This window comes from Bos mutus, chromosome 4, assembly GCF_027580195.1.
Source record: "Bos mutus isolate GX-2022 chromosome 4, NWIPB_WYAK_1.1, whole genome shotgun sequence".
Taxonomy (NCBI): domain Eukaryota; kingdom Metazoa; phylum Chordata; class Mammalia; order Artiodactyla; family Bovidae; genus Bos; species Bos mutus.
In genome coordinates, this window is record NC_091620.1 from 83,649,192 (window position 1) to 83,670,999 (window position 21,808).

General features: G+C 36.4%; 1 protein-coding gene across 2 annotated transcripts in view; it reads right to left on the bottom strand.

The window, feature by feature from the left end:
* The window catches only part of SEMA3D (semaphorin 3D), a 226,012-nt gene that overhangs the window by 125,842 nt on the left and 78,362 nt on the right, over window positions 1–21,808 (bottom strand). For both annotated transcript variants that reach the window (XM_070369711.1, XM_070369710.1), the window contains one exon: window positions 12,328–12,518. In XM_070369711.1, coding sequence (XP_070225812.1) covers window positions 12,328–12,478 — 151 coding nt within the window. In that variant the 5' untranslated portion in view covers window positions 12,479–12,518. The remainder of the gene's footprint in view (window positions 1–12,327; window positions 12,519–21,808) is intronic.

The following is a 21,808-nucleotide window of genomic DNA, read 5'->3' on the forward strand; positions in this document are numbered from 1 at the left end:
TAATTCCTCAAGCAAAGATGCATACAAGTTAATTTACAGAGCAGGGTAGCAGGGTTATGAGACTAACTTATAATATTTTACAATAATATTTTTAAATTACATTAATCAAAGTTAAGCATATATATATATACACATATATATATACACACACACACATATAAAAGTAATGTTAGGAGGCATATATAAGCCGATTTGTCATCTCCAATTCTCTGTCCACTTCCAATCTAGAATCTATTGACATATTTACTAGTTTATTTTCTATTTATTTTCATATTTACAAATAATATATATGTTACTACTATCTTTTCACTCAGACATTTCTATTGAATTATTGTTTACAGAAACTGAGAATTTTAGATTTCTTATGCCAACTCTTTCCCTCCAACCAAGTCCCTAACATTATAGAATATCCATTTTTATGAAAGCTATATTTAATCATTCCATTACTAGTACAAGGTAAATATCTTCCCTACTTAGAAAAACTGTTCTTTAATGATCCTTACTTTCTTGAACAATATGTTGGTTTTGTTAATTTCTCAATTGTGACATTTGCTTTGACTTCATTAAGATCATGGTCAAAACTTTCCACACCTTCTGAAAACTGTGTCCATAAAATTTTCAAATGAAATTGTCATCTGTTTTTGTTTCTCTCCAGGAAAATCCACTCCTAGGCTCTTTCTTCCTCCTGCTCCAATCTGAACTGTCTGTTCTCTGGCTTGAGTAATACTTTCTCAGACTTTTTTCAACTTCTCTCCTAGTATGACTCCCATCTTTCCTGGATCTCATGTCTTTATTTTTTGATTTATTTTCTTATTTTGGTGAGCACATCTCCAGAAGTGTCTGTGACTTAAATTTTTGAAATTTTCCATATATCCAAAGTTACAGTTTAGAAGTCTCATGCCATCAGTGCCCCAAGGTTTTGAATGTCTTCTGTTTTTTTTTTTTCTTTCTTTTTCCCTCCACACTCTGCTATTATAAAATTTAAAATGATTGGCCTGAATATGTCTTTTTATGTTTTTCATTTATTATGCTGGGCGTTCAGCATGACACCTGATTTGAAAATTAATTTCCACTGATTCAGGAAAATGTCCATTTGGTTTTTCGTTTAGAACAAACAGATGTCAGTTATCCATGGAACTTTTCTCTAGGATTCGTCCAGAAAGGGTTCTCTCTCTTACCTAAGGAAGATAATTCTATAGAGATGTGCATGGAATTTGAATCAGAATATGCTTATGGACTTGCAAGAGGGAGATTCAAAATACAGTCATAGAATAACGGCCTCCTTAATTTAAGTGTGCGTGCATGCTAAGTCACTTCAGTCGTGTCTGACTCTTTGCATCCCTATGGACTGTATCCTGCCTATGTAGGCTCCTAGGTCTATGGGATGCTCCAGGCAAGAATACTGGAGTGAGTTGCCATTTCCTACTTCAGGGGATCTTCCCAACCCAGGGATCAAACTTGTGTCTTTTATGTCTCCTGTATTGGCAGGCAGGCTCTTTACCACTAGCGCTACCTGGTAAGCCCCCTTAATTCAGGCAGTAGGGCATAAACAATGAAATAAGCTTTTCCATTTACAGTTTCCCATAAACCGTTTTCTCATAAAGTGTTAGTTCTCTACTGATGATTTCAAAACAGACACCTAAAACCCCACTGCATCTCCCAAGTCAAAGTTCAGAATTTCCAATAGCTAGCTTGATATTGTCATTTTCCCCTCAGCCACCTCATCCTACCAATTATAATGACTTTAATGACATGATTGAGCTCTCAGGCTCAGGATAGCAGAATCATTTTTAGTTCTTCTGCCTTATTCCCTTACTTTTTTATTCCCCTATTTAAATAATTAGTACCTCTAAGTCTATTGCATTTCCTTCACATCAACATCCAGGTAAATTTAAAGCCTTATGTATAGATTTTCTCATGAAAATCTTTCATTCTTCTTCCTCAAACATTTATTCCTATTGTCAGCTAGGCAAACAGCCATACTACTTCTCAAAACTGCTGTAACAGGTTCCTAAACAACCTTGTTCTCTGCTCCCATCCCTCGCCAATCCCTCTCCAATCCATATAAATTTATCTATTCTGTTTTTTCCCCTAATTAGAATTGTTAGAATTTTATGATCAAATTATCTAATGCCAACAAAGAGTTAAATTCAATAAACTAAATTGCTTCCAATTTTCCAAGTTCAATTTCACACCCAATCTCCTCTGAAGTTCTTTTAAGTGTTTTGATTTATTTACCATAATACTATGGCATCAATCTTTTTGCAGTCATTTCATCCTTTAAAAAGAATAGAAGCCCTTGCAGATAAAAATAAGTCTAAACCATCACTGCAATTCATCACCTCTTTTTTCACATAAGAAGTCTAATAAACATGTAACTGATTTTTTCAAAGGAGTGATTCTTGTTTGTGTTGATTTTTCTACCTTCCATTTAAATCAGAATTTATTGCAAGCTTATTAATAATTCAGAGAGGTTAATGTGCCATTTGGAGACCCCACTGTGGCTCTAATGCTCTGTAATCATGAGAGATTCCTGTTGTGACATCCAAGTATTCCTGTTTGTGTGTGTGTGTGTCAGGGGGTGGTTTCAGAAATAGAGCACTGTAAAAAGCAGTGCTGCTCAGAATTAACATGCATTCAAATCAGCTCTGATTCTTGCTAAAATAATGGCTTCTCACCGAGGCATCTGAGAGAGGCCCTAAGATTCTGCATTTCTAACAAGTTCCTCATTTATGCTGGTACTACTGGTCCTTACACTGCAGTTGGAGTAGAAACTCTAAAGAAAACCATGGGCCCATTGCTCTGAAGTGCTGGACTCTTTCTTTCTTCCCCACACTAGAGTTTCTCTCAAACCCTTAAATGATGGTGTGTTAATTTACACAAAATAGCCAAATTATTATTTTTCCTGTACAATACTACAGTGTTAGAATAAGTTAGGGATGAACAGATTTGATCAATGTGATTAACTTACAACTAGCTTAATTGCTATCAGTGATAAATGACCTACTTAGTTTCAACCAATGACGTATAAAACTTTTCCCCCTCAGTTTTCTCATACAAAGAAGAGAAGTAATCCATTTAATATCCATTAACCTAGAAGGAAAATGTAAAGACAAGTTATGATTTATTATTGACTTAAGTGAATTTCCTATTATTTGTGGCAGAAGAAATTATATCGACGATGCCTAAATATATTTTTAAAGGCCTTGAATTTTCTTCACACCTTACTTCAATTAATTCAATAATATATTTAGTTTCTCTCTGAAGCCTATCATAATATCCATTTTGTGCTTTATTACATCCAAGGAGCTTCTCCTCTAGTATTTAATTTGATCCTTAAGGAGAACCAGAAGGATTATCAATAATTTTCAGGTGAGAAAACCTAGACTCGGAAAGAGCAAACAACTATTTTAATGGCATAAGAACAGTACATGCCAAAGAGAGAGTTAAAACATATTTTGGTCTTCTAATTCTAAGCCCTATCACCCATTACAGCTATATTTTATATTTTAAGATCAATGAGTACACTTCTATCACTTCCCCCACTTCATCATTCCATTGGGATTACTGAAATATTTGTCTTATTTTCTAGACTGTGTCTGGCTCACTGGGGCTTTAGTGAAATAAACCTCTTTATGAGTATCTTTCTAAGTAAAAAGCACTTTAGTTTTAATTTATGCCTCTTTTGAATTAATAGGATTAAAATAGCATGTTTAAAGGACTCTTAGGAAAATGCAAAAGGTATATTACAAGTTCTTGAGAGGCATTCATCAAATTTTGTTAAAAAGACCCAATGACATTCATTTTTAAAATATCCACAAATTTATATTTTACACATATATTGAAAGACCCTCACTGTAAGAAGTCCTTAATAAGACCTAAGGAATTAGAGCCAAATTTTAGGTTATTGAAGTCATACAAAAAGCAATTGCATATAAAAACTTTTATCTCCTCAATAATTTATAGATAGTAAACCTACTATTTAAAAGAAAAAAAAAAAAACTATTTTAACCAAAAAACAGGTTGACTGGATTTAATACCAGAAAAATTTGCCTTTACTTAAGTTATACTCTTATAAGTTCCTTCCATATTTATGCATAACCAGGACACAATCAAAGGTCTCATAATATAGCTCTCCTTCCCCCACCCTGCTGGGGGTGGGGGGTGATGCTGCTGACTGCGCAGACTTCAGTGATTCTCATATGTTCTTAATTTCAGAACACTTTTTATATGATACCCTTGTATGGTGATATTAGTAACTTCCACCACTCTGTGAACCTCTACAGATCAATTACATTTAGAAGAGTGCTTCACATATATTGTTAAATAGATTTTGTGTGTGTGTGTGCTCAGTAGTGCCTGACTCTTTGCGACCCATTGGATTGTAGCCTGCCAGGCTCCTCTGTCTATGGGATTTCCCAGGCAAGAATACTGGAGTAGACTGTCATTTCCTACTCCAGATAATAGATTTTAATTATTACTAAATAAATTTTTTAGATACAGGCAAGTTGTAATACAGATATTGAACTGAAATGCAGGAAACAGATCAGTTTTTTAATTATCTGCTTATGGGACTCTGATGTTATCATTTAATCTTTTTATTTCCAAATCCTTACATATAAATTTTCTAAACATATGTAGTACTTACAACCTGTGTCATTATATCAAACTGAATATATTTTCATATCTATTTAATCTCTCTTTCCACCTAGACAACAGTTGACACTGATAATGAATCAGGTAATAGCTTATTATGCAAAATAATTCACTTTTATTAACTTATGTTCTAAAAGGAGCCTGATTTTAGAGGAAAAAAATTGAGTCTTATCATTATTTTCTTCAATAGGGTATGGATTATCCCATATTGCTCCTGAATCATTAATTATTCCTCACCTAGATTATTTCAATTAACACAAAAATATGTTGCTGTTTTACTCATAAAAAAAAAAAAAAGACAGTCTATTGATCTCATTGTCCTTTCAGCTACATCTCCATTATAGGAAAACCCCTTGAAAGAATTATCTACACTTATCTCCACTTCCTGAGCCCACACTCCAGAATGCATCCTTGTGTTCTGACTCCCATTCTTGAAGATACTACTCTTATCAAGGTCAACAATAGACTTTTGTTGTTAAATTTAATATTGGTTTTTACTTATCTTTTATGACAGAGCTAAACAGGGCACTGCTGATGAGTCCTCTTCTTACTTTCTTCATATAACTTCCTCTACACCACAACTTCTGATTTTGCTCCTCCCGACCTGAGTACTTCTTTTAGTTCATGTTGATGCTCATTCCTTCTTTCTCTAATCCCCTGACTTAAGGAATTAAAATTTATATATGCTAACTGCCAAATTCATATCTCCAATTGACACTGCCCATAAACTCCAGAAATTATACACTCAAATACTTTCTTGGCATTTCACTTAGATATCTAATAGACTTCTCAAACAAATATGTCCACTTGATCTTCCCACACAGCAGCCTTTCACAATCTCCACCATCTCAATTAATATCAACTCCATCCTTAGATCAAAAAACAAACACACACCATGGGGTTAGGCTTGACTTTTCTCTTACTTCACATCCACACCATCCAACCCCTCATTCACTTCCAATCCATCAACAAACCGTTCCCTTCTTCTTCTATCTCCACAGAAGGAGTCTGACTTACAGAACCCACCTGGATTATTACAATCCTCTCAGACTTAGCTCCCTAGTTTCCTGATCTCTCCTTTTTATTGCACACAATACAGAAGCCAGAGTGATCCTATAATAACGAAAGTCAGATCCTGTCACCTCTGTGTTCAAAATTCTACAGGGGACTCCCATAACATTCAGACTAAAAGCCAATGTTTTAACAATGGCAACAGTGAAAGAATCTGATCCTCCTTCCCTCCTATTAACTCTGATTTAATCATTTTTCTTATTTCTCCCATTCCATCTCTTTTTAGCCATACCATCAGTTATTATTTTCTGTGAAACATTATTATCTTTCTAGGTATTAATAGTTGTTCCTTTAACTCTCTTCTTTAGGATCCTTAAACATGTCAGACAAAAGCCAATCCCACACACAGCCTCAGTTTAGGGAAAATATGTCTGGGAAAACAAGTGAGTTTATTAGAAATTAAAGTATCAATGACTTGCTCCACTTGGGGGAAAAATATATATACATATATATGGGGATTTTTCCTATAAGATTGATTATGCTTGTTTGCGATGTACTTAAGGGGAGATAAATTCAGAGCAAATCATTGATTTGACAACAAAAATGTCCACTTTTGAAAGGAGCTCCTGAATGATTTTATGATTCCTTTTAACCCACTCTGAAGGTTACTGACCACTCAAAGACACTCCTCTTATCAAGGTCAATAATGATCCAAAGGCTTGTTAACTACTAGAATATGATGAAGATAAAAATACTGGAAAGTACCTTCAATAAATTCACAGTCTGTGGGTGGTACTGGACTAAGAGAAACTAACTCTAGTAGAAAATCTCTGAGAATAAACAGAGGCGATTTTAATATATGCTGTAAATCCCCAGGAGGAAACTATATAATATTTTTCAAACTTGTTTACACAGGGAAAACTGTGGTCTAGGAATAACCATTAATACCTAGCAAGATAATAATGATTTCCAAAAAATAACTGACAGCTAAATGCTTACTACGTCAAACACTGTTTTTCATGCTTTACATGAATCAAGATACCTTCACACTATCCTTATTAAATACATTAATGCATTTACAAAACTGCAATACAGAAAATAAACATCCAAATATCTCACAGACCTAAGCAGTTTGGCTTCAGAATCTGCCTTCTTCATTGCTATACTCAATCGAGAGGAACAGAATCAATATTAGACTAGTCAAATCAAGTAAGTTAGATGCCTCAAATTGTTATCTCTACTTGAGACATGCCACATTTCACATTAAACAGATTTATTTGCAAATAATAAAAAACATATAGACATCCATTCATTCCTCAGAAAATTCAACAAAATTACTATTCTTTCAAATACAGTAATGTTTATTTATATAATAGCAGATGAAATTTTTAAAGGTGACATCAAGCTTTTTTTCTACAGAAACACATAAGTTTTGGAGGAGCAAAAAATAATTAGTACTCTCAGTAGTTACTGAAAAGAGCGTATTGCCAAAGATGTAATAATGAAACCTTGTTTTCTTCTTATATATCTTGATATTTCTATTTCTGAACATGCAATCTCTCTCTCAAGGGCATAGAGTGGCAAGAACATGGACCTGAACTAGAGAGATGGAAACATACAATTTAGTTCTTTCACTTAACAGCTTCACGCTTTAGGGCAAGGCCTTCAAGCTCTGATGTCGTGTTTCTTATCTATAAAATGGGTACAAAAACAAGGTTCTTCATAGTGTCCTAAAACTTAGCCATGATAAAGTCCAACTAGGATCCTGGATTCAGTCTTTTGCCTTATATCCTGGATGGCACAACCCATGATTGAAGTAACCTTCACTCGTCTGTTTACCTGTTTATTGTTTGCCTTCCTATCTGGAAAAGAAATTCAAAGGAGACAGCGGCTTTTCCTTTGCCAAAGCTTTTGTACATTCTCTCTTTAGCTGTATTACCTATCTCATCTTTAGGAGTTTTCCAAACACCACTGCAGATACTACAGATTCCTGGGTACGAATATCCTTAACTTGTATAAGTTTCTTCATCAGGAGAACAATATACAAAATGTTTATACTAATTTCAAGATTGAAGTTCGTCATTTTTCAAAAATTATATCTACTACATCTGCAGTATAAAGTATACAAGTCACTGTGAGAAGCCCACCTTGTAAGGCCATATATGTATGTATATTTTATCCTTATAACACAAAATACAGAAACCCAGATCATCCTGATCTCCAGGTTCCTTACTTACTACTCTAGAAACTGATTTAGCATGCATAAATGTGTAAGAATTCAAAATATTCAACTGAGAGGGAATCTCTTTACACAACAAAAGAACCAAACAAGCTCCTGTGGATTCAGAGGTTCAAAACTAAGTCTATCAAAGGGCATTCTTTAGATAAAATGGTTATTATATTTCTGTTGACCTTTAAGAAATCCCGTAAAATAATCTTGCAGCTGTTCAAAGTAGCTAACTCGACTGATATGGGCTGTGTGTCCACTCTGCACATAAGGAAGCTTGAGTTATGGAAAGTAAAGCTGATTTTGTGCTCATAAAAATGAATAATTTTTGAAAATTACAATCAACTTTTCATTTGGACTGAATTTTCTAGCCTCATATCCTGGAAGTGAATAACTAACAGCAGCCACAGGGCGCTATTGGAGGGTGGTGGAGGAAGGAGGTGCGGGGGAGAGGGAGTGTATGTGTGTAACATGGGTGAGTTCAGAGATTTTTAAAATTACTTCACTGCATTCAATCTTTGCTACTGATTTTGAAATGCAGATAACATACTTGTAAATAAGTACCTAAAAATATAACATTTGAAAAGTATACTAAATATAAGAACCATAAAAAGAAGAGTTCTTATTGCATTGAATCCAACATTTATACCAGTTCTTTTATATAAGTACTAGGTGCTGGGACTTTGGCCACCTCATGCGAAGAGTTGACTCATTGGAAAAGACTCTGATGCTGGGAGGGATTGGGGGCAGGAGGAGAAGGGGACGACAGAGGAGGAGAAAGGGACGACAGAGGATGAGATGGCTGGATGGCATCACTGACTCGATGGACGTGATGGACGTGAGTCTCAGTGAACTTCAGGAGTTGGTGATGGACAGGGAGGCCTGGCATGCTGCGATTCATGGGGTCTCAAAGAGTCGGACACGACTGAGCGACTGAACTGAACTGAACTGACTGAGGTGCTGGGAGAAGTGAGAATATATAGAATATATATAGAGATAAATAAAACAAGATTTTAAACTCTTACACACTTTTGTACTTTGTATTCCAAGTACAAAAGCAGATTCAGCTCCCCAAAACTTTCTTATTAAGAATAAGCTAATTAGCAGCTGCTACCTAAAATTAATGTTTTTAATTCTTTTTAATTTTTAGAACCTGATCCATTATTTTCAAATGATCAAGTTACCACATTTGAGTTAACATTTTACAATTAATTGTATAAAATTTTGATTATGACTACAAATTAGCACAATGACAATCTTTGCTTCCTATAAGACTATCAGAGGGGATGAAATCCCAGAAGTCTGTAAATCTCTTTTGGCCCCTGAGTAATCTTAAACGGAGACTGTGGTTTTCTTCAACCCCATTTGATTTTGACAACTGAAATCATACAATCAGTCAGGTAGGTAAGTGCCCCAGGGAAGAAAAGCTCTTGTCCAGGGTGTGAGAAATATGAATAGGTACACAGGCTCCCTGCAGCATGGGGCTGACTCAGGAATTGAGCCACCAACTAATCTGAGACCTTAATTTCTTAATCTCTCAGTACCTCGGTATCCTCCTTTATAGGAAGATGGTAATAATCTCCACCTCCGAGGGTGGTGATGAGGATAACATAATTCACACACAGTCCTTATTCCAATGCTTTGCCCATGAGGAATCCCAGAGAGTAATCATTAACTATTATTAAAGTTTCTTTCCAAGTCTATTTTGCATGTTTATATTCATCAATACAATGCTCTGGCATTATTCACTGTATCACAGAAACCAAGTAATATTTCCTTTTTTTTCCCTTCAATCTATTTTCAAACTTTCTATTTTTTTTTAACTGTTTGACTTTTACTATTTGTTTTCTGTTCTATGAAGAAGTGAAGTGAAAGTTGCTCAGTCGTGTCTGATTCTTTGAAACCCTAGGGACTGTAGTCCATGGAATTCTCCAGGCTAGAATACTGGAGTAGGTAACCTTTCCTGTCTCCAGGGGATCTTCCCAACCCAGGGATCGAACCCAGGTCTCCCACTTTGCAAGTGGATTCTTTACCAGCTGAGCCCCAAGGTAAGCCCAAGGATACCGGAGTGGGTAGCCAATCTCTTCTCCAGCAGATCCTCCCAACCCAGGAATTGAACCGGGATCTCCTGCATTGCAGGAGGATTCTTTACCAACTTAGCTATCAGGGAACTTAAGGTAAATGTAGAGGCATTTGCCTTAAAAACAGGCAAACAAATCAGACACGTGCAATATGACGGGTTGTGAAAAGCCCGTATTATGTATCCATATCCCTATTAGGACAGAAAACATTTCCATAATTTAAGGAAGTTTCCTCTCGCATTCCTTTCCATATGATCGTCCCTCAACCATGCAAAAGCAATATCTTGATTTTTTTTAAAACCATAGGTTAGTTTTACCCGTTCTAGCAATTTGAGAAGAATGTAAAAACTCAAAGATAATGATGCTAGCTTAACTCATTGTTCATGAGATATAAATTCAAAACAAATACCAACATATGAAATGTGTAATGGATGTAATAAAATAATTCCACTTATGCTTACATTAAGCATCAAATTAGCTTTTACTATTGATATTTAATTTGAGCTGAAAAACTATCTTTTAAAAGATTACCTTTTAATCTTTAAGATAAAAAGTTATCTTAAAGTTATCAGCATTATTTTTACCTGCCAAGTTCAGAATAAAGGAGTCTGAATCCCCTATATTCCTCTCATTAGTTAAGGTATTAAAGAGGCCAAGGGGATACCAGGAAAAAAAATCTTCACCAACGAAACTTGGCACATCCTCTCTCTCTCTCTCTCTTTCAATATATATATTTATATATTACACTTACATATAAACATGATGGTTAAATACTAACATATAAACTTTGCTTTTAAATGTTTAAATTAATATAAAAGCGATCAGATTTCACTTCTTAAATGTTTTCTCATCTCTGTTTTAAGCCTTTCACACTTCTTAAACAATAAAATATGTATATCCTTGAGATAGTCAAGATATTTCAGTTTGTTAGTATTTTGAAGATATCTTACTGTTTTTAAAAAATGCCAAGGATAAGCTAATTAGTAGCAGCTGTATGGAATTAACATTTTTCTATTTTTAGGGTGTTAGGTTGCTCACTGCAGGCCTAGGAGGCCTCTACTTGCCCAGTTTCAAGACCAAAGAAAGAGCCCAGGGTCAGCGACAGAAATATCAGTGGTTTAACAGAAGGGGAGCTTACATGTCTGAAGCAAGATCTTAGAGCAACACCCCACAGAGGTTATGACTGACCCCAAAGCAGAACATGGCAGCAGGCTTCAGTCCCAGAGGCCGGGGGCTAGAGGGTGGGGGGGGGGGGCGGGGAGGCGGGGCAATGTTACCATTTATAGAAAGAATTGACAGCAGGTTGGCTCATCAGTTACCAGGGAAATCAGAAACCCCTTCCTCCCCTTTGATAGGTTATCTTGGTGGCTAAAAGTTAGAACAATCATTCAGTTCAGTTCAGTTCAGTCGCTCAGTCATGTCCGACTCTTTGCGACCCCATGAATCGCAGCACCCAGGCCTCCCTGTCCACCACCAACTCCCAGAGTTCACTCAGACTCACGTCCATCGAGTCAGTGATGCCATCCAGCCATCTCATCCTCTTCCTCCCCTTCTCCTCCTGCCCCCAATCCTCCCAGCATCAGAGTCTTTTCCAATGAGTCAACTCTTCGCATGAGGTGGCCAAAGTACTGGAGTTTCAGCTTTAGCATCATTCCTTCCAAAGAAATACCAGGGCTGATCATTAGCTGGAGCCTAAGCAAGCATGTGGAGAAGGCAATGGCACCCCTCTCCAGTACTCTTGCCTGGCAAATCCCATGGGTGGAGGAGCGTGGTAGGCGGCAGCCCATGGGGTCGCTAAGAGTCTGACACAACTAAGCTACTTCACTTTGACTTTTCACTTCCATGCATTGGAGAAGGAAATGGCAACCCACTCCAGTGTTTTTGCCTGGAGAGAGTCCCAGTGACAGCGGAGCCTGGTGGGCTGCCGTCTATGGGGTCGCACAGAGTCGGACACGACTGAAGTGACTTAGCAGCAGCAGCAGCAAGCAAACATGTAGGAAAGTCTGGCAGATGTAGGTGAAGCAGGTACCGGTTGAGCAGAAGACTTACAGACAGCAAGAGAAAAACCATCTTGAGTGGCCTGACCATATGTAGGGATTGTTTTAATACAAGCTGACTGCAACTTGAGGATAAAAATTTCCTAATTATGCTAATCAATAGTTAATACTTGTAAATAATGAACTGAAAAGTATACATGGACAGTTTTTATCTATTTTCTTCACCAAGAAAAATATATAATTGGGCTTTGTGTTCTATAATAATAATATTATTAACTGATTACAAACATTTCACTGAACTCAGCATGCGTTTCTAAATAAAAGAAGAGATGCTGAAAAACACTGACACATTTACCTTTGTAGGTTAGCTTGAGTCGTGGAATATTTTGCTTAGAAGTTCTAATGACTGGAAGAAACAGCATGGTCATGCTTATCGTCATCAGGGCATGAAAAAGATGAAAATTGTGGCTTCTGGACTTTGGTTTCTCATCTTTAGTAACAATCATGATGAAAACAATGTTCTCTTTCAAACAGTGTTAATTGAATCTAAAAAGAAGAAAAAAACTATTAATATAGCAATTTGCAGATTTCTCTATACTTAGTAAATTATAATTTTATGAATGTATGTTTTTTAAAAAAATAATTTCTCCTCTCTTGTTCTGCTCTTACAAATTGTTGCAGGGGGAATGAATCAAAACTGAGTAATAAAAGTGTAATAAATAAACGGCTGGCTTTATTCAGACATGGAGATGAGTGCAAAACAAAAACTTCAACTACTTAGGTTAATTAGCATCTCTTCTTCTACTAAAGTGTTTGTCTTGTTTTATGCAAATATAGGAGGAACCAATTCTTTCTGTATCTTGATGGATTCGTGGTCAGAAAAGAATACTGGTAGAAGCCTACTCTTGCCTTATACAATCCTCAAAGAAAAAGATCCTCAAGTAAAACTGAATAAAAGCTATCATTTTGAGAGATTTCTTTTGTTTCTGACCAAAAAATATTTCCAAGTCTACCTATAATTGGGACAATTAAACATGATCTGGTCAGGGCCACCAGTACAGATTTTAGACCTGGGCCAAGGCAATCTTACCTGCAACCTATATTACTCCACACAGGGTGGCACTGAATATAAAATACTGTAGAAGAAAAAAATTTATAATAGGACATAGTTATTAAGTAGGTTGCCACAATCAAGCTGCCTTGGTTGTCTTTGTTAAGACATGGAATAAATCAAAACTCACATATTTCCAACGAAGCCTTGTAGTAATAATTATAAATAATATTCATTGAGTATTTACATGAACCAGGTACTTTTTGAAAAGTGGTGTGAAAATCTTATCCTATGGTCATTGTTTTTTTACCTTATTCAAGAACCCATATTTATTTAATTGCATTGAGCAGGTTCAGCTGTATGCAAACAAATTCTACTAAATTCCCTTTTCATTTTTACTCTGTTACACTATTTTCTAATTTTCCTTGTTATGGCTTTTCAAACATATCCATCATTTAAAAGTAGACATTTAATTTCCAAATAAATGGGGCTTTTAAAATATCTTTGATATTACTCTCTCATTTTGATATTAAATTCTCATTTAAATGCTTTCTTCTCTACAATCACCCTCTGTGTTTTTTTCAGTCTTCTAACTTTAGTGAGGCTTTAAATGGCTAAGTCAAATATCTCCTTGGTAAATGTCACATTGCAGTTGAAAATATGTGGGTAATTTTCAAATATCTTTTGATACTGATTTCTAACATAATTCCACAGTAATAAGAGAACAGACTCTATGTGATTTCAGTACCTTTAAACCATGAAAATGTTGCACCTTACTTTATGTTCTTAGATATGTTACAGTGTCTCCTAGTTTATACTCTATGGGAACTTGGACAAAATTTGTATCCTACCATTTTGTGAAAATTGTATAATTCTTAATTATGTTGAATTGGTTCATGGTGCTTTTCACGTCTACTACATACTTCTACTTTTCTGTATATTCATTCTATTAATTTTTGTGAGTTTGATATTGAAACTCCAACTAAAAATCTTAACTTATCTACTTAAAAAATAATTGTAATATATAGTGGAACTATATGTAACTTTGTTCTGTATTTTCCAAGTCTCCTATAATGTGTTATCTTACTTTCATAATTTAAAAAATAAAAAAGAGAAGAAAAAGGCTGGTTTATATAAATTAAATGACCTAATGCTGATAAATTAAACAAGTATGTCATTAGACTGAGGTTTCTCTAATGCCATGATAGCCTATCTAATTGAACAAAGCCTAAGCCTGTAAATGCCTCAAAAGTACAAACTTAGAACACTAAGAACAATCCATCAGTTAACTAGGCTTTAAGGTATAGACAATCAAATAATCTTCCTGTTTTGGAAAATTTCTTTAGGTAAGTCTTTCCCCTAATATCCATCTATTAGTGGAGTGCTCCTAACCGCTTTCAGTTTCAGTTCAGTTTAGTTGCTCAGTTGTGTCAGACTCTTTGCCACCCCATGAACTGCAGCATGCCAGGCTTCCATCTCCATCACCAAATGCCAGAGCTTTTATATTCATTGAGTTGCTGATGCCATCGAACCATCTCATCCTCTGTCAGGCCTTCAATCTTTCCCAGCATGGGGGTCTTTTCTAATGAGTCAGTTCTTCACCAGGTGGCCAAAGTATTGGAGCTTCAGCATCAGCATCAGTCCTTCCAATGAATATTCAGGGCTCATTTCCTTTAGGATTGACTGGTTGATCTCCCTGCAGTCCAAGGGAATCTCAAGAGTCTTCTCCAACACCACACTTCAAAAGCATCAATTCTTTGGTGCTCAACTTTCTTTATGGTCCAACTCTCATATTCATACATGACTATTGGAAAAACCATAGCTTTGACTAGATGGACGTCTGTTGGCAAATTGACATCTCTGCTTTTTAATATGCTGTCTAGGTGTGTCATAGCTTTTCTTCCAAGAAGCAAGCATATTTTCATTTCATGGCTGCAGTCACCATCTGCAGTGATTTTGGAGCCCAAGAAAATAAAAGTCTCTCACTGTTTCCATTGTTTCCCCATCTATTTGCCATCCAGTGATGGGACCAGATGCCATGATCTTAGTTTCTTGAATGTTGATTTTTAAGCCAGCATTTTCACTCTCTTCTTTCACCTTCATTAAGAGACTCTTTAGTTCCTTTTCACTTTCTGCCTAAAGGTGGTGTCATCTGCATATCTGAAGTTATTGATATTTCTCCCAGCAATCTTGATTCCAGCTTGTGTTTCATCCAGCCAGCATTTAGCATGATGTACCATGCTTATAAGTTAAATAAGCAGGGTGACAATATACAGCCTTGACATACTCCTTTCCCAATTTGGAACCAGTCCGTTGAAACAGTTGCTTCCAAATTTGCTAGCATATTGAGCGCAGCACTTTAACAGCATCATCTTTTAGGATTTGAAATAGTTCAGCCAGAATTCCATCACATCCAATAGCTTTGTTCATAGTGATGCTTCCTAATGCCCACTTGACTTCAGACTCCAGGATGTCTGGCTCTAGGTTGGTGATCACACCATCATCATTATCTGGGTTATGAAGAACTTCTGTGAATTCTTAACCACCTCTTCTTAATATCTGCTGCTTCTGTTAGGTCTGTACCATTTCTGTCCTTTATTGTGTCCATCTTTGCATGAAAAGTTCCCTTGGTATCTCGAATTTTCTTGAAGAGATCTCTAGTCTTTCCCATTCTATTGTTTTCCTCTATTTCTTTGCATTGTTCACTGAGGAAGACTTTCTTATCTCTCCTTGCTATTCTTTGGAACTCTGCATCAAATGGGTATGGCTTTCCTTTTCTTCTTTGCCTTTTACATCTCTTCTATTCTCAGCTATTTGTAAGGCCTCCTCAGACAGCCATTTTGCCTTTCACATTTCTTCTTCTTGGGAATGGTCTTGATCATGGCCTCCTGTATGATGTTACAAACCTTCATCCATAGTTCTTCAGGCACTCTATCAGATCTAGTCCCTTGAATCTATTTCTCACTTCCACTGTACAGTCGTGAGGGATTTGATTTAGGTCATGCCTGAATGGTCTGGTGGTTTTCCCTACTTTCTTCAATTAAAGTCTGAGTTTTGCAATAAAGAGTTCATGTCTGAGCCACAGTCAGATTCTGGTCTTGTTTTTGCTAACTGTATAGAGCTTCTCTATCTTTGGCTGCAAAGAATATAACAATCTGATTTTGGTATTGACCATCTGGTGATGTCCATGTGTAGAGTCATCTCTTGTGCTGTTGGTAGAGAGTGTTTGCTAAGATCAGTGCATTCCCTTGGCAAAACTCTGTTAGCCTATGCCCTGCTTCATTTTGTACTCCAAGACAAACTTGTCTGTTACTCCAGTTATCTCTTCACTTTCCACTTTTGAATTCCACTCCCCTTGTTGAAAAGGACATCTTTTTTATGTTGTTAGTTCTAGAAGGTCTTTTAGCACTTCACAGAACCTTTCAACTTCAGCTTCTTTGGTATTAGTGGTTGATACTTCCAGTTTGGTATCACACAATTCAGATTGATTTTTGATCAAATATACTCTTAAAAATTTTAACATGCCTCCATTTATTTTTTATCAATGCTAGTGACATCCAAGAAAGACAGGTAATTATATATTTTCCTTATTTTACAGATGAGGAAACTGAAGTACACATTTTGATAATTCTCTCAAGGTCATAGGGCAAATAAGAGATGAATTAAAACTTTTGTTCCAGACTTTAGATAGAATCAGCTTCCTTAGCCCCAAAGTATTTTATGTGCTTTTCATTATGTCACAATCAAGTTATTTTCAACTCTTCAAAAGTCTTCCCTCTCCTCGATATTTTCTAAGACATAACTCATAGGAACGATATTGCTTTGCCTGCTTCTGGGAAGGATTCCAGATGTGGTACCTGCTTCAAGTATCAATAATTTCTACACTTCCTTTAGTGACAGTTAAGCCATAATGAAAAAGTATTATCCTTTAGTAATTATCTAATTATTTAATATCAAAATAAATATTGTATGCCTATAGGGTTAATTTTAAGAGAAAGTCTATTAAGAGTATTTTTCTTACGGAAGATCAACTCTTTTTTAAAATGCTTTTATTAGAATGACTTTGAATCAAGATTCCTTAAATTTATCTTAAATCTCAGAAGTCAAAATCAGTCTCAGAAGGTGAAATAAAACAAATTATATATGTATTAATTTTATACATAAGACAAATATTCAAGAATACATTACAGATTGTATGTTGTTTATTCATGAAGTGTTCAACACGAATGCTTACTACAGTATGTTTTCTCACTTACTTTAATTATCTAGGAAGTACCAAACTATTCTATCTTTCTGTAATCTGTGCATATTTAATTCTTTGATTTAGAAGATTACTACAAATGAAAAGAATCAAGTTGATTTAGATACTCATTTAAGAATAATGTACCAAATATGCCACACATATTTTCTTCACATTTGCTTGACATTTTGTGATGATTTCAGAGATCTAATTGCCAACATCTGTTGGATCATAGAAAAAGCAAGAAATTCCAGAAAAACATCTATTTCTGCTGTACTGACTACACCAAAGCCTTCGGCTATGTGGATTTAAAAAACTGTGGAATATTCTTCAAGAGATGGGAACACCAGGCCACCTTACCTGCCTCCTGTGAAATCTGTATGCAGGTCAAGAAGCAACAGTTGGAACCAGACATGGAACAACGGACTGGTTCCAAATTGGGAAAGGAGTATGTCAAGGCTGTATAATGTCACCCTGCTTATTTAACTTATATGCAGAGTACCCCATGGGACATGCCAGGCTGGATGAAACACAAGCTAGAATCAAGATTGCCGGGAGAAATATAATAACCTCAGATATGCAGATGACACCACCTTTATGGCAGACAGTGAAGAGGAACTAAAGAGCATATTAATGAAACTGAACGAGGAGAGTGAAAAAACTGGCTTAAAGGTCAACATTCAGAAAATAAAATGGCATCTGGTCCCATCACTGCATGGTAAATAGATGGGGAAACAACAGGACCAGTGAGAGATTTATTTTCTTGGGCTCCAAAATCACTGCAGATGGTGACTGCAGCTGTGAAATTAAAAGACTTGGAAGAAAATTTATGACCAACCTAGACAGCATATTAAAAAGCAGAGACATTATTTTGCCAACAAAGGTGCATCTAGTCAAAGATATGGTTTTTCCAGTAGTCATGCATGGATGTGAGAGTTGGACCATAAAGAAAGTTGAGCACCAAAGAATTGATGCTTTTGAAGTGTGGTGTTGGAGAAGACTCTTAAGATTCCCTTGGACTGCAGGGAGATCAAACCAGTCAATCCTAAAGGAAATGAGCCCTGAATATTCATTGGAAGGACTGATGCTGACGCAGAAGCTCCAATACTTTGGCCACCTGGTGAAGAACTGACTCATTAGAAAAGACCCCAATCCTGGGAAAGATTGAAGGCAGGAGGAGAAAGTGATGACAGAGAATAAGATGGTTCAATGTCATCAGTGGACATGAGTTTGAGCAACCTCCAGGAGTTGGTGATGGACAGGTAAGCCTAGTGGGCTGCAGTCCAAGGGGCTACAAAGAGTCAGACATGACTGAGCAACTAAACTGAACTGAATGATATAATTTAAGAGAAAACAGAAATTTCAGTGTGATGTAAAAGATCTATATTATCAGCAGCCCTTAATGAAAATTCTAGCTTTAATAATTTAAGTAAAAATATATATTTTAGAATAAAACACTAATGAAGTCCCTCAGTAAATAACATTTTTAAAGCAAACTCTAAAAGACTAAAGTTTTGTATTATATAAAAACTATTAGGACAACACATACACTGTTGGCACAAAACAGTCACTTAATTGATCTACAGAAAAATTTATAAGAATTAGTTTTAAATTATGTGAGTTTTCAATTACTTGGTGTCTTAAAAAAATTTATTTCTTCACTTTTTTAATTTTACATTTATGCCTGTAAAACACAGATACATTCTTTGTGTTATAGATTCTCCTTAAAAATGTGTTTTTTTGCAAATGAAATATTTTTAAGGAATATACACTTAAGAATATATATTATATATATACTTCTGGTCACTAACACCATAACTCATCTCCAAACATTTATTAAGGTGAGAAGAAAGATAAGAGTCTTTTTTAAAAGGAGCAGTTGATTAGATACAAATAATAAACTCTCAAGAAATAATTGCTAATATCAAGATATTGATATGATGCTATGGAAGACAATCAAAGGAGTTTAATATAGGTTTAAGTAAGACAAAGCTAGTTTCACAGAGAAAGAGAATAAAAAAGGAGAGGAAAAAAAAAAAGGAGAGACAGTTCCAGATGACAATGATACCTAGTGAAGGGTTCCAAAAAAGCTGGAAGCATGATAAAAATAAAACAGGTAATGGAGATAACATGATTCAGTGGGTGAAGGAGAGAGGAAACCAAAGAGGAATTCAGCCTAACACTTAAATGTGCCTCATGCCTGTTCTGGTATCTAATATAGTAGAACTCAAATGATGCAGTTATTCCACACTGCCTTTGGTCTTAGACCATGAGTGCTGTTATCATCCATTTTCATCAGTGCTTTTTTGATCCCACTTGCCTGTTATTTCCAATTTTCCCAACATTGTCGTGTTAGCAGAACATGGGTATCTGATCACAGCAGATCCACAGCTTTGCCATCAGTTCAATTCAGTTCAGTTGCTCAGTTGTGTCCGACTCTTTTGCGACCCCATGAATTGCAGCATGCCAGGCCTCCCTGTCCATCACCAACTCCCGGAGTTCACTCAGACTCACGTCCATCGAGTCAGTGATGCCATCCAGCCATCTCATCCTCTGTCGTTCTCTTCTCCTCCTGCCCCCAATCCCTCCCAGCATCAGAGTCTTTTCCAATGAGTCAACTCTTTGCATGAGGTGACAAAAATATTGGAGTTTCAGATTTAGCATCACTCCTTTCAAAGAACACCCAGGACTGATCTTTAGAATGGACTGGTTGGATCTCCTTGCAGTCCAAGGGACCCTCAAGAGTCTTCTCAGACACCACAGTTAAAAAGCATTCTTCGGCGCTCAGCTTTCTTCACAGTCATACTCTCACAACCATATATGACCACTGGAAAAACCATAGCCTTGACTAGATGGACCTTAGTTGGCAAAGTAATGTCTCTGCTTTTGAATATGCTATCTAGGTTGGTCATAACTTTCCTTCCAAGGAGTAAGCGTCTTTTAATTTCATGCAATCACCATCTGCATTGATTTTGGAGCCCCCCAAAATAAAGTGTGATACTGTTTCCACTGTTTCCCCATCTATTTCCCATGAAGTGGTGGGACCGGATGCCATGATCTTCGTTTTCTGAATGTTGAGCTTTAAACCAACTTTTTCACTCTCCTCTTTCACTTTCATCAAGAGGCTTTTTAGTTTCTCTTCACTTTCTGCCATTAGGGTGGTGTTATATCTGCATATCTGCATATCTGAGGTTATTGCTATTTCTCCCGGCCATCTTGATTCCAGCTTGTGCTTCTTCCAGCCTAGCGTTTCTCATTATGTACTCTGCATATGAGTTAAATAAGTAGGGTGACAATATACAGCCTTGACGTACTCCTTTTCCTATTTGGAACCAGTCTGTTGTTCCATGTCCAGTTCTAACTGTTGCTTCCTGACCTGCATATAGGTTTCTCAAGAGGCAGGTCAGGCGGTCTGGTGTTCCCATCTCTTTCAGAATTTTACATACAAACATGCATACTTCCACCTACGCATAGTCTCCAAAAAGAGTGAAAGGTTAGTTGAATGTCGGGATTAAACCAGGGCTTCCCTGGTGGTTCAGTGGTAAAGAACCTGACTACCAAAGCAGGAGGCACAGGTTTGATCCCTGAGTGGGGAAGATCCCCTGGAGAATGAAATGGCAACCCACTCTAGTATTCTTGCCTGGGAAATCCCATGGACAGAGGAGCCTGGAGGCTACAGTCCATGGGGTCAGGAAAGAGTTGAACACAACTTAGTGACTAAACAACAACAACAAAGAGTTTAAGTTCATTACATTTCTCATTAGGTTTAGTTTTCCTGCGCTTCTGGACATGTGTAATACTACTCTTTTATGACATGTAACTGCATGTAGTGCGAATGCATGTTTATGTACACAGGCAAAAGAGAGGAAACTTTCTGTGTGTGCATTTTATTAGCAATAATGACCTCAGTACAGGACATTTCCTGTGAATTAATGACCAGTTGGGGTTAATGGCCCTTAGCTATGTATTGAGATATCTACTCCTCCAACTGGTCATTAATCGCTAAGACATGCCCTGTGCCTCCAACACTATGTTAAGAAGATTGATGTTTTGGTTTTCAATGAACAGTAGCCATACTGTTCCCTGTTACCTAACTCATTAATATTGTTAAATACGTTAAAAATCAAAGCACTGCTTTCCTTGCTACTGTGGCATTCCAGTAAGTGCCCACACGTGCTGAAACATTTGTTAAGGGTGACGGACAAAATAAATCAAAAATTCTGAACCTCCTGAAACGTTTTTTAAAACTTTATATATGTTTCTCCTATAAAACAGTCACTGTCTATAATCTGCTGTTCCTAATTCTTTGTTTCTCCTCCCAACCATCCTTTAAATTCAACAGTTAAACTTTTAATTGAGATCACTTATGAGTTAAATGTATTGCCAACAACCTCTCCACTAATCTATTGATACTTTGCTATCTTCCAGTGTATGTTAGTGTATGTGTGTGTGTGTGTTTTGTACCTACAAGAGTGTGTGTCCCGCATCTGGGAAGAATTACAGAAGTAGGTGTGATTTAACCTAAAGTGGTGGATTTGGTGAATT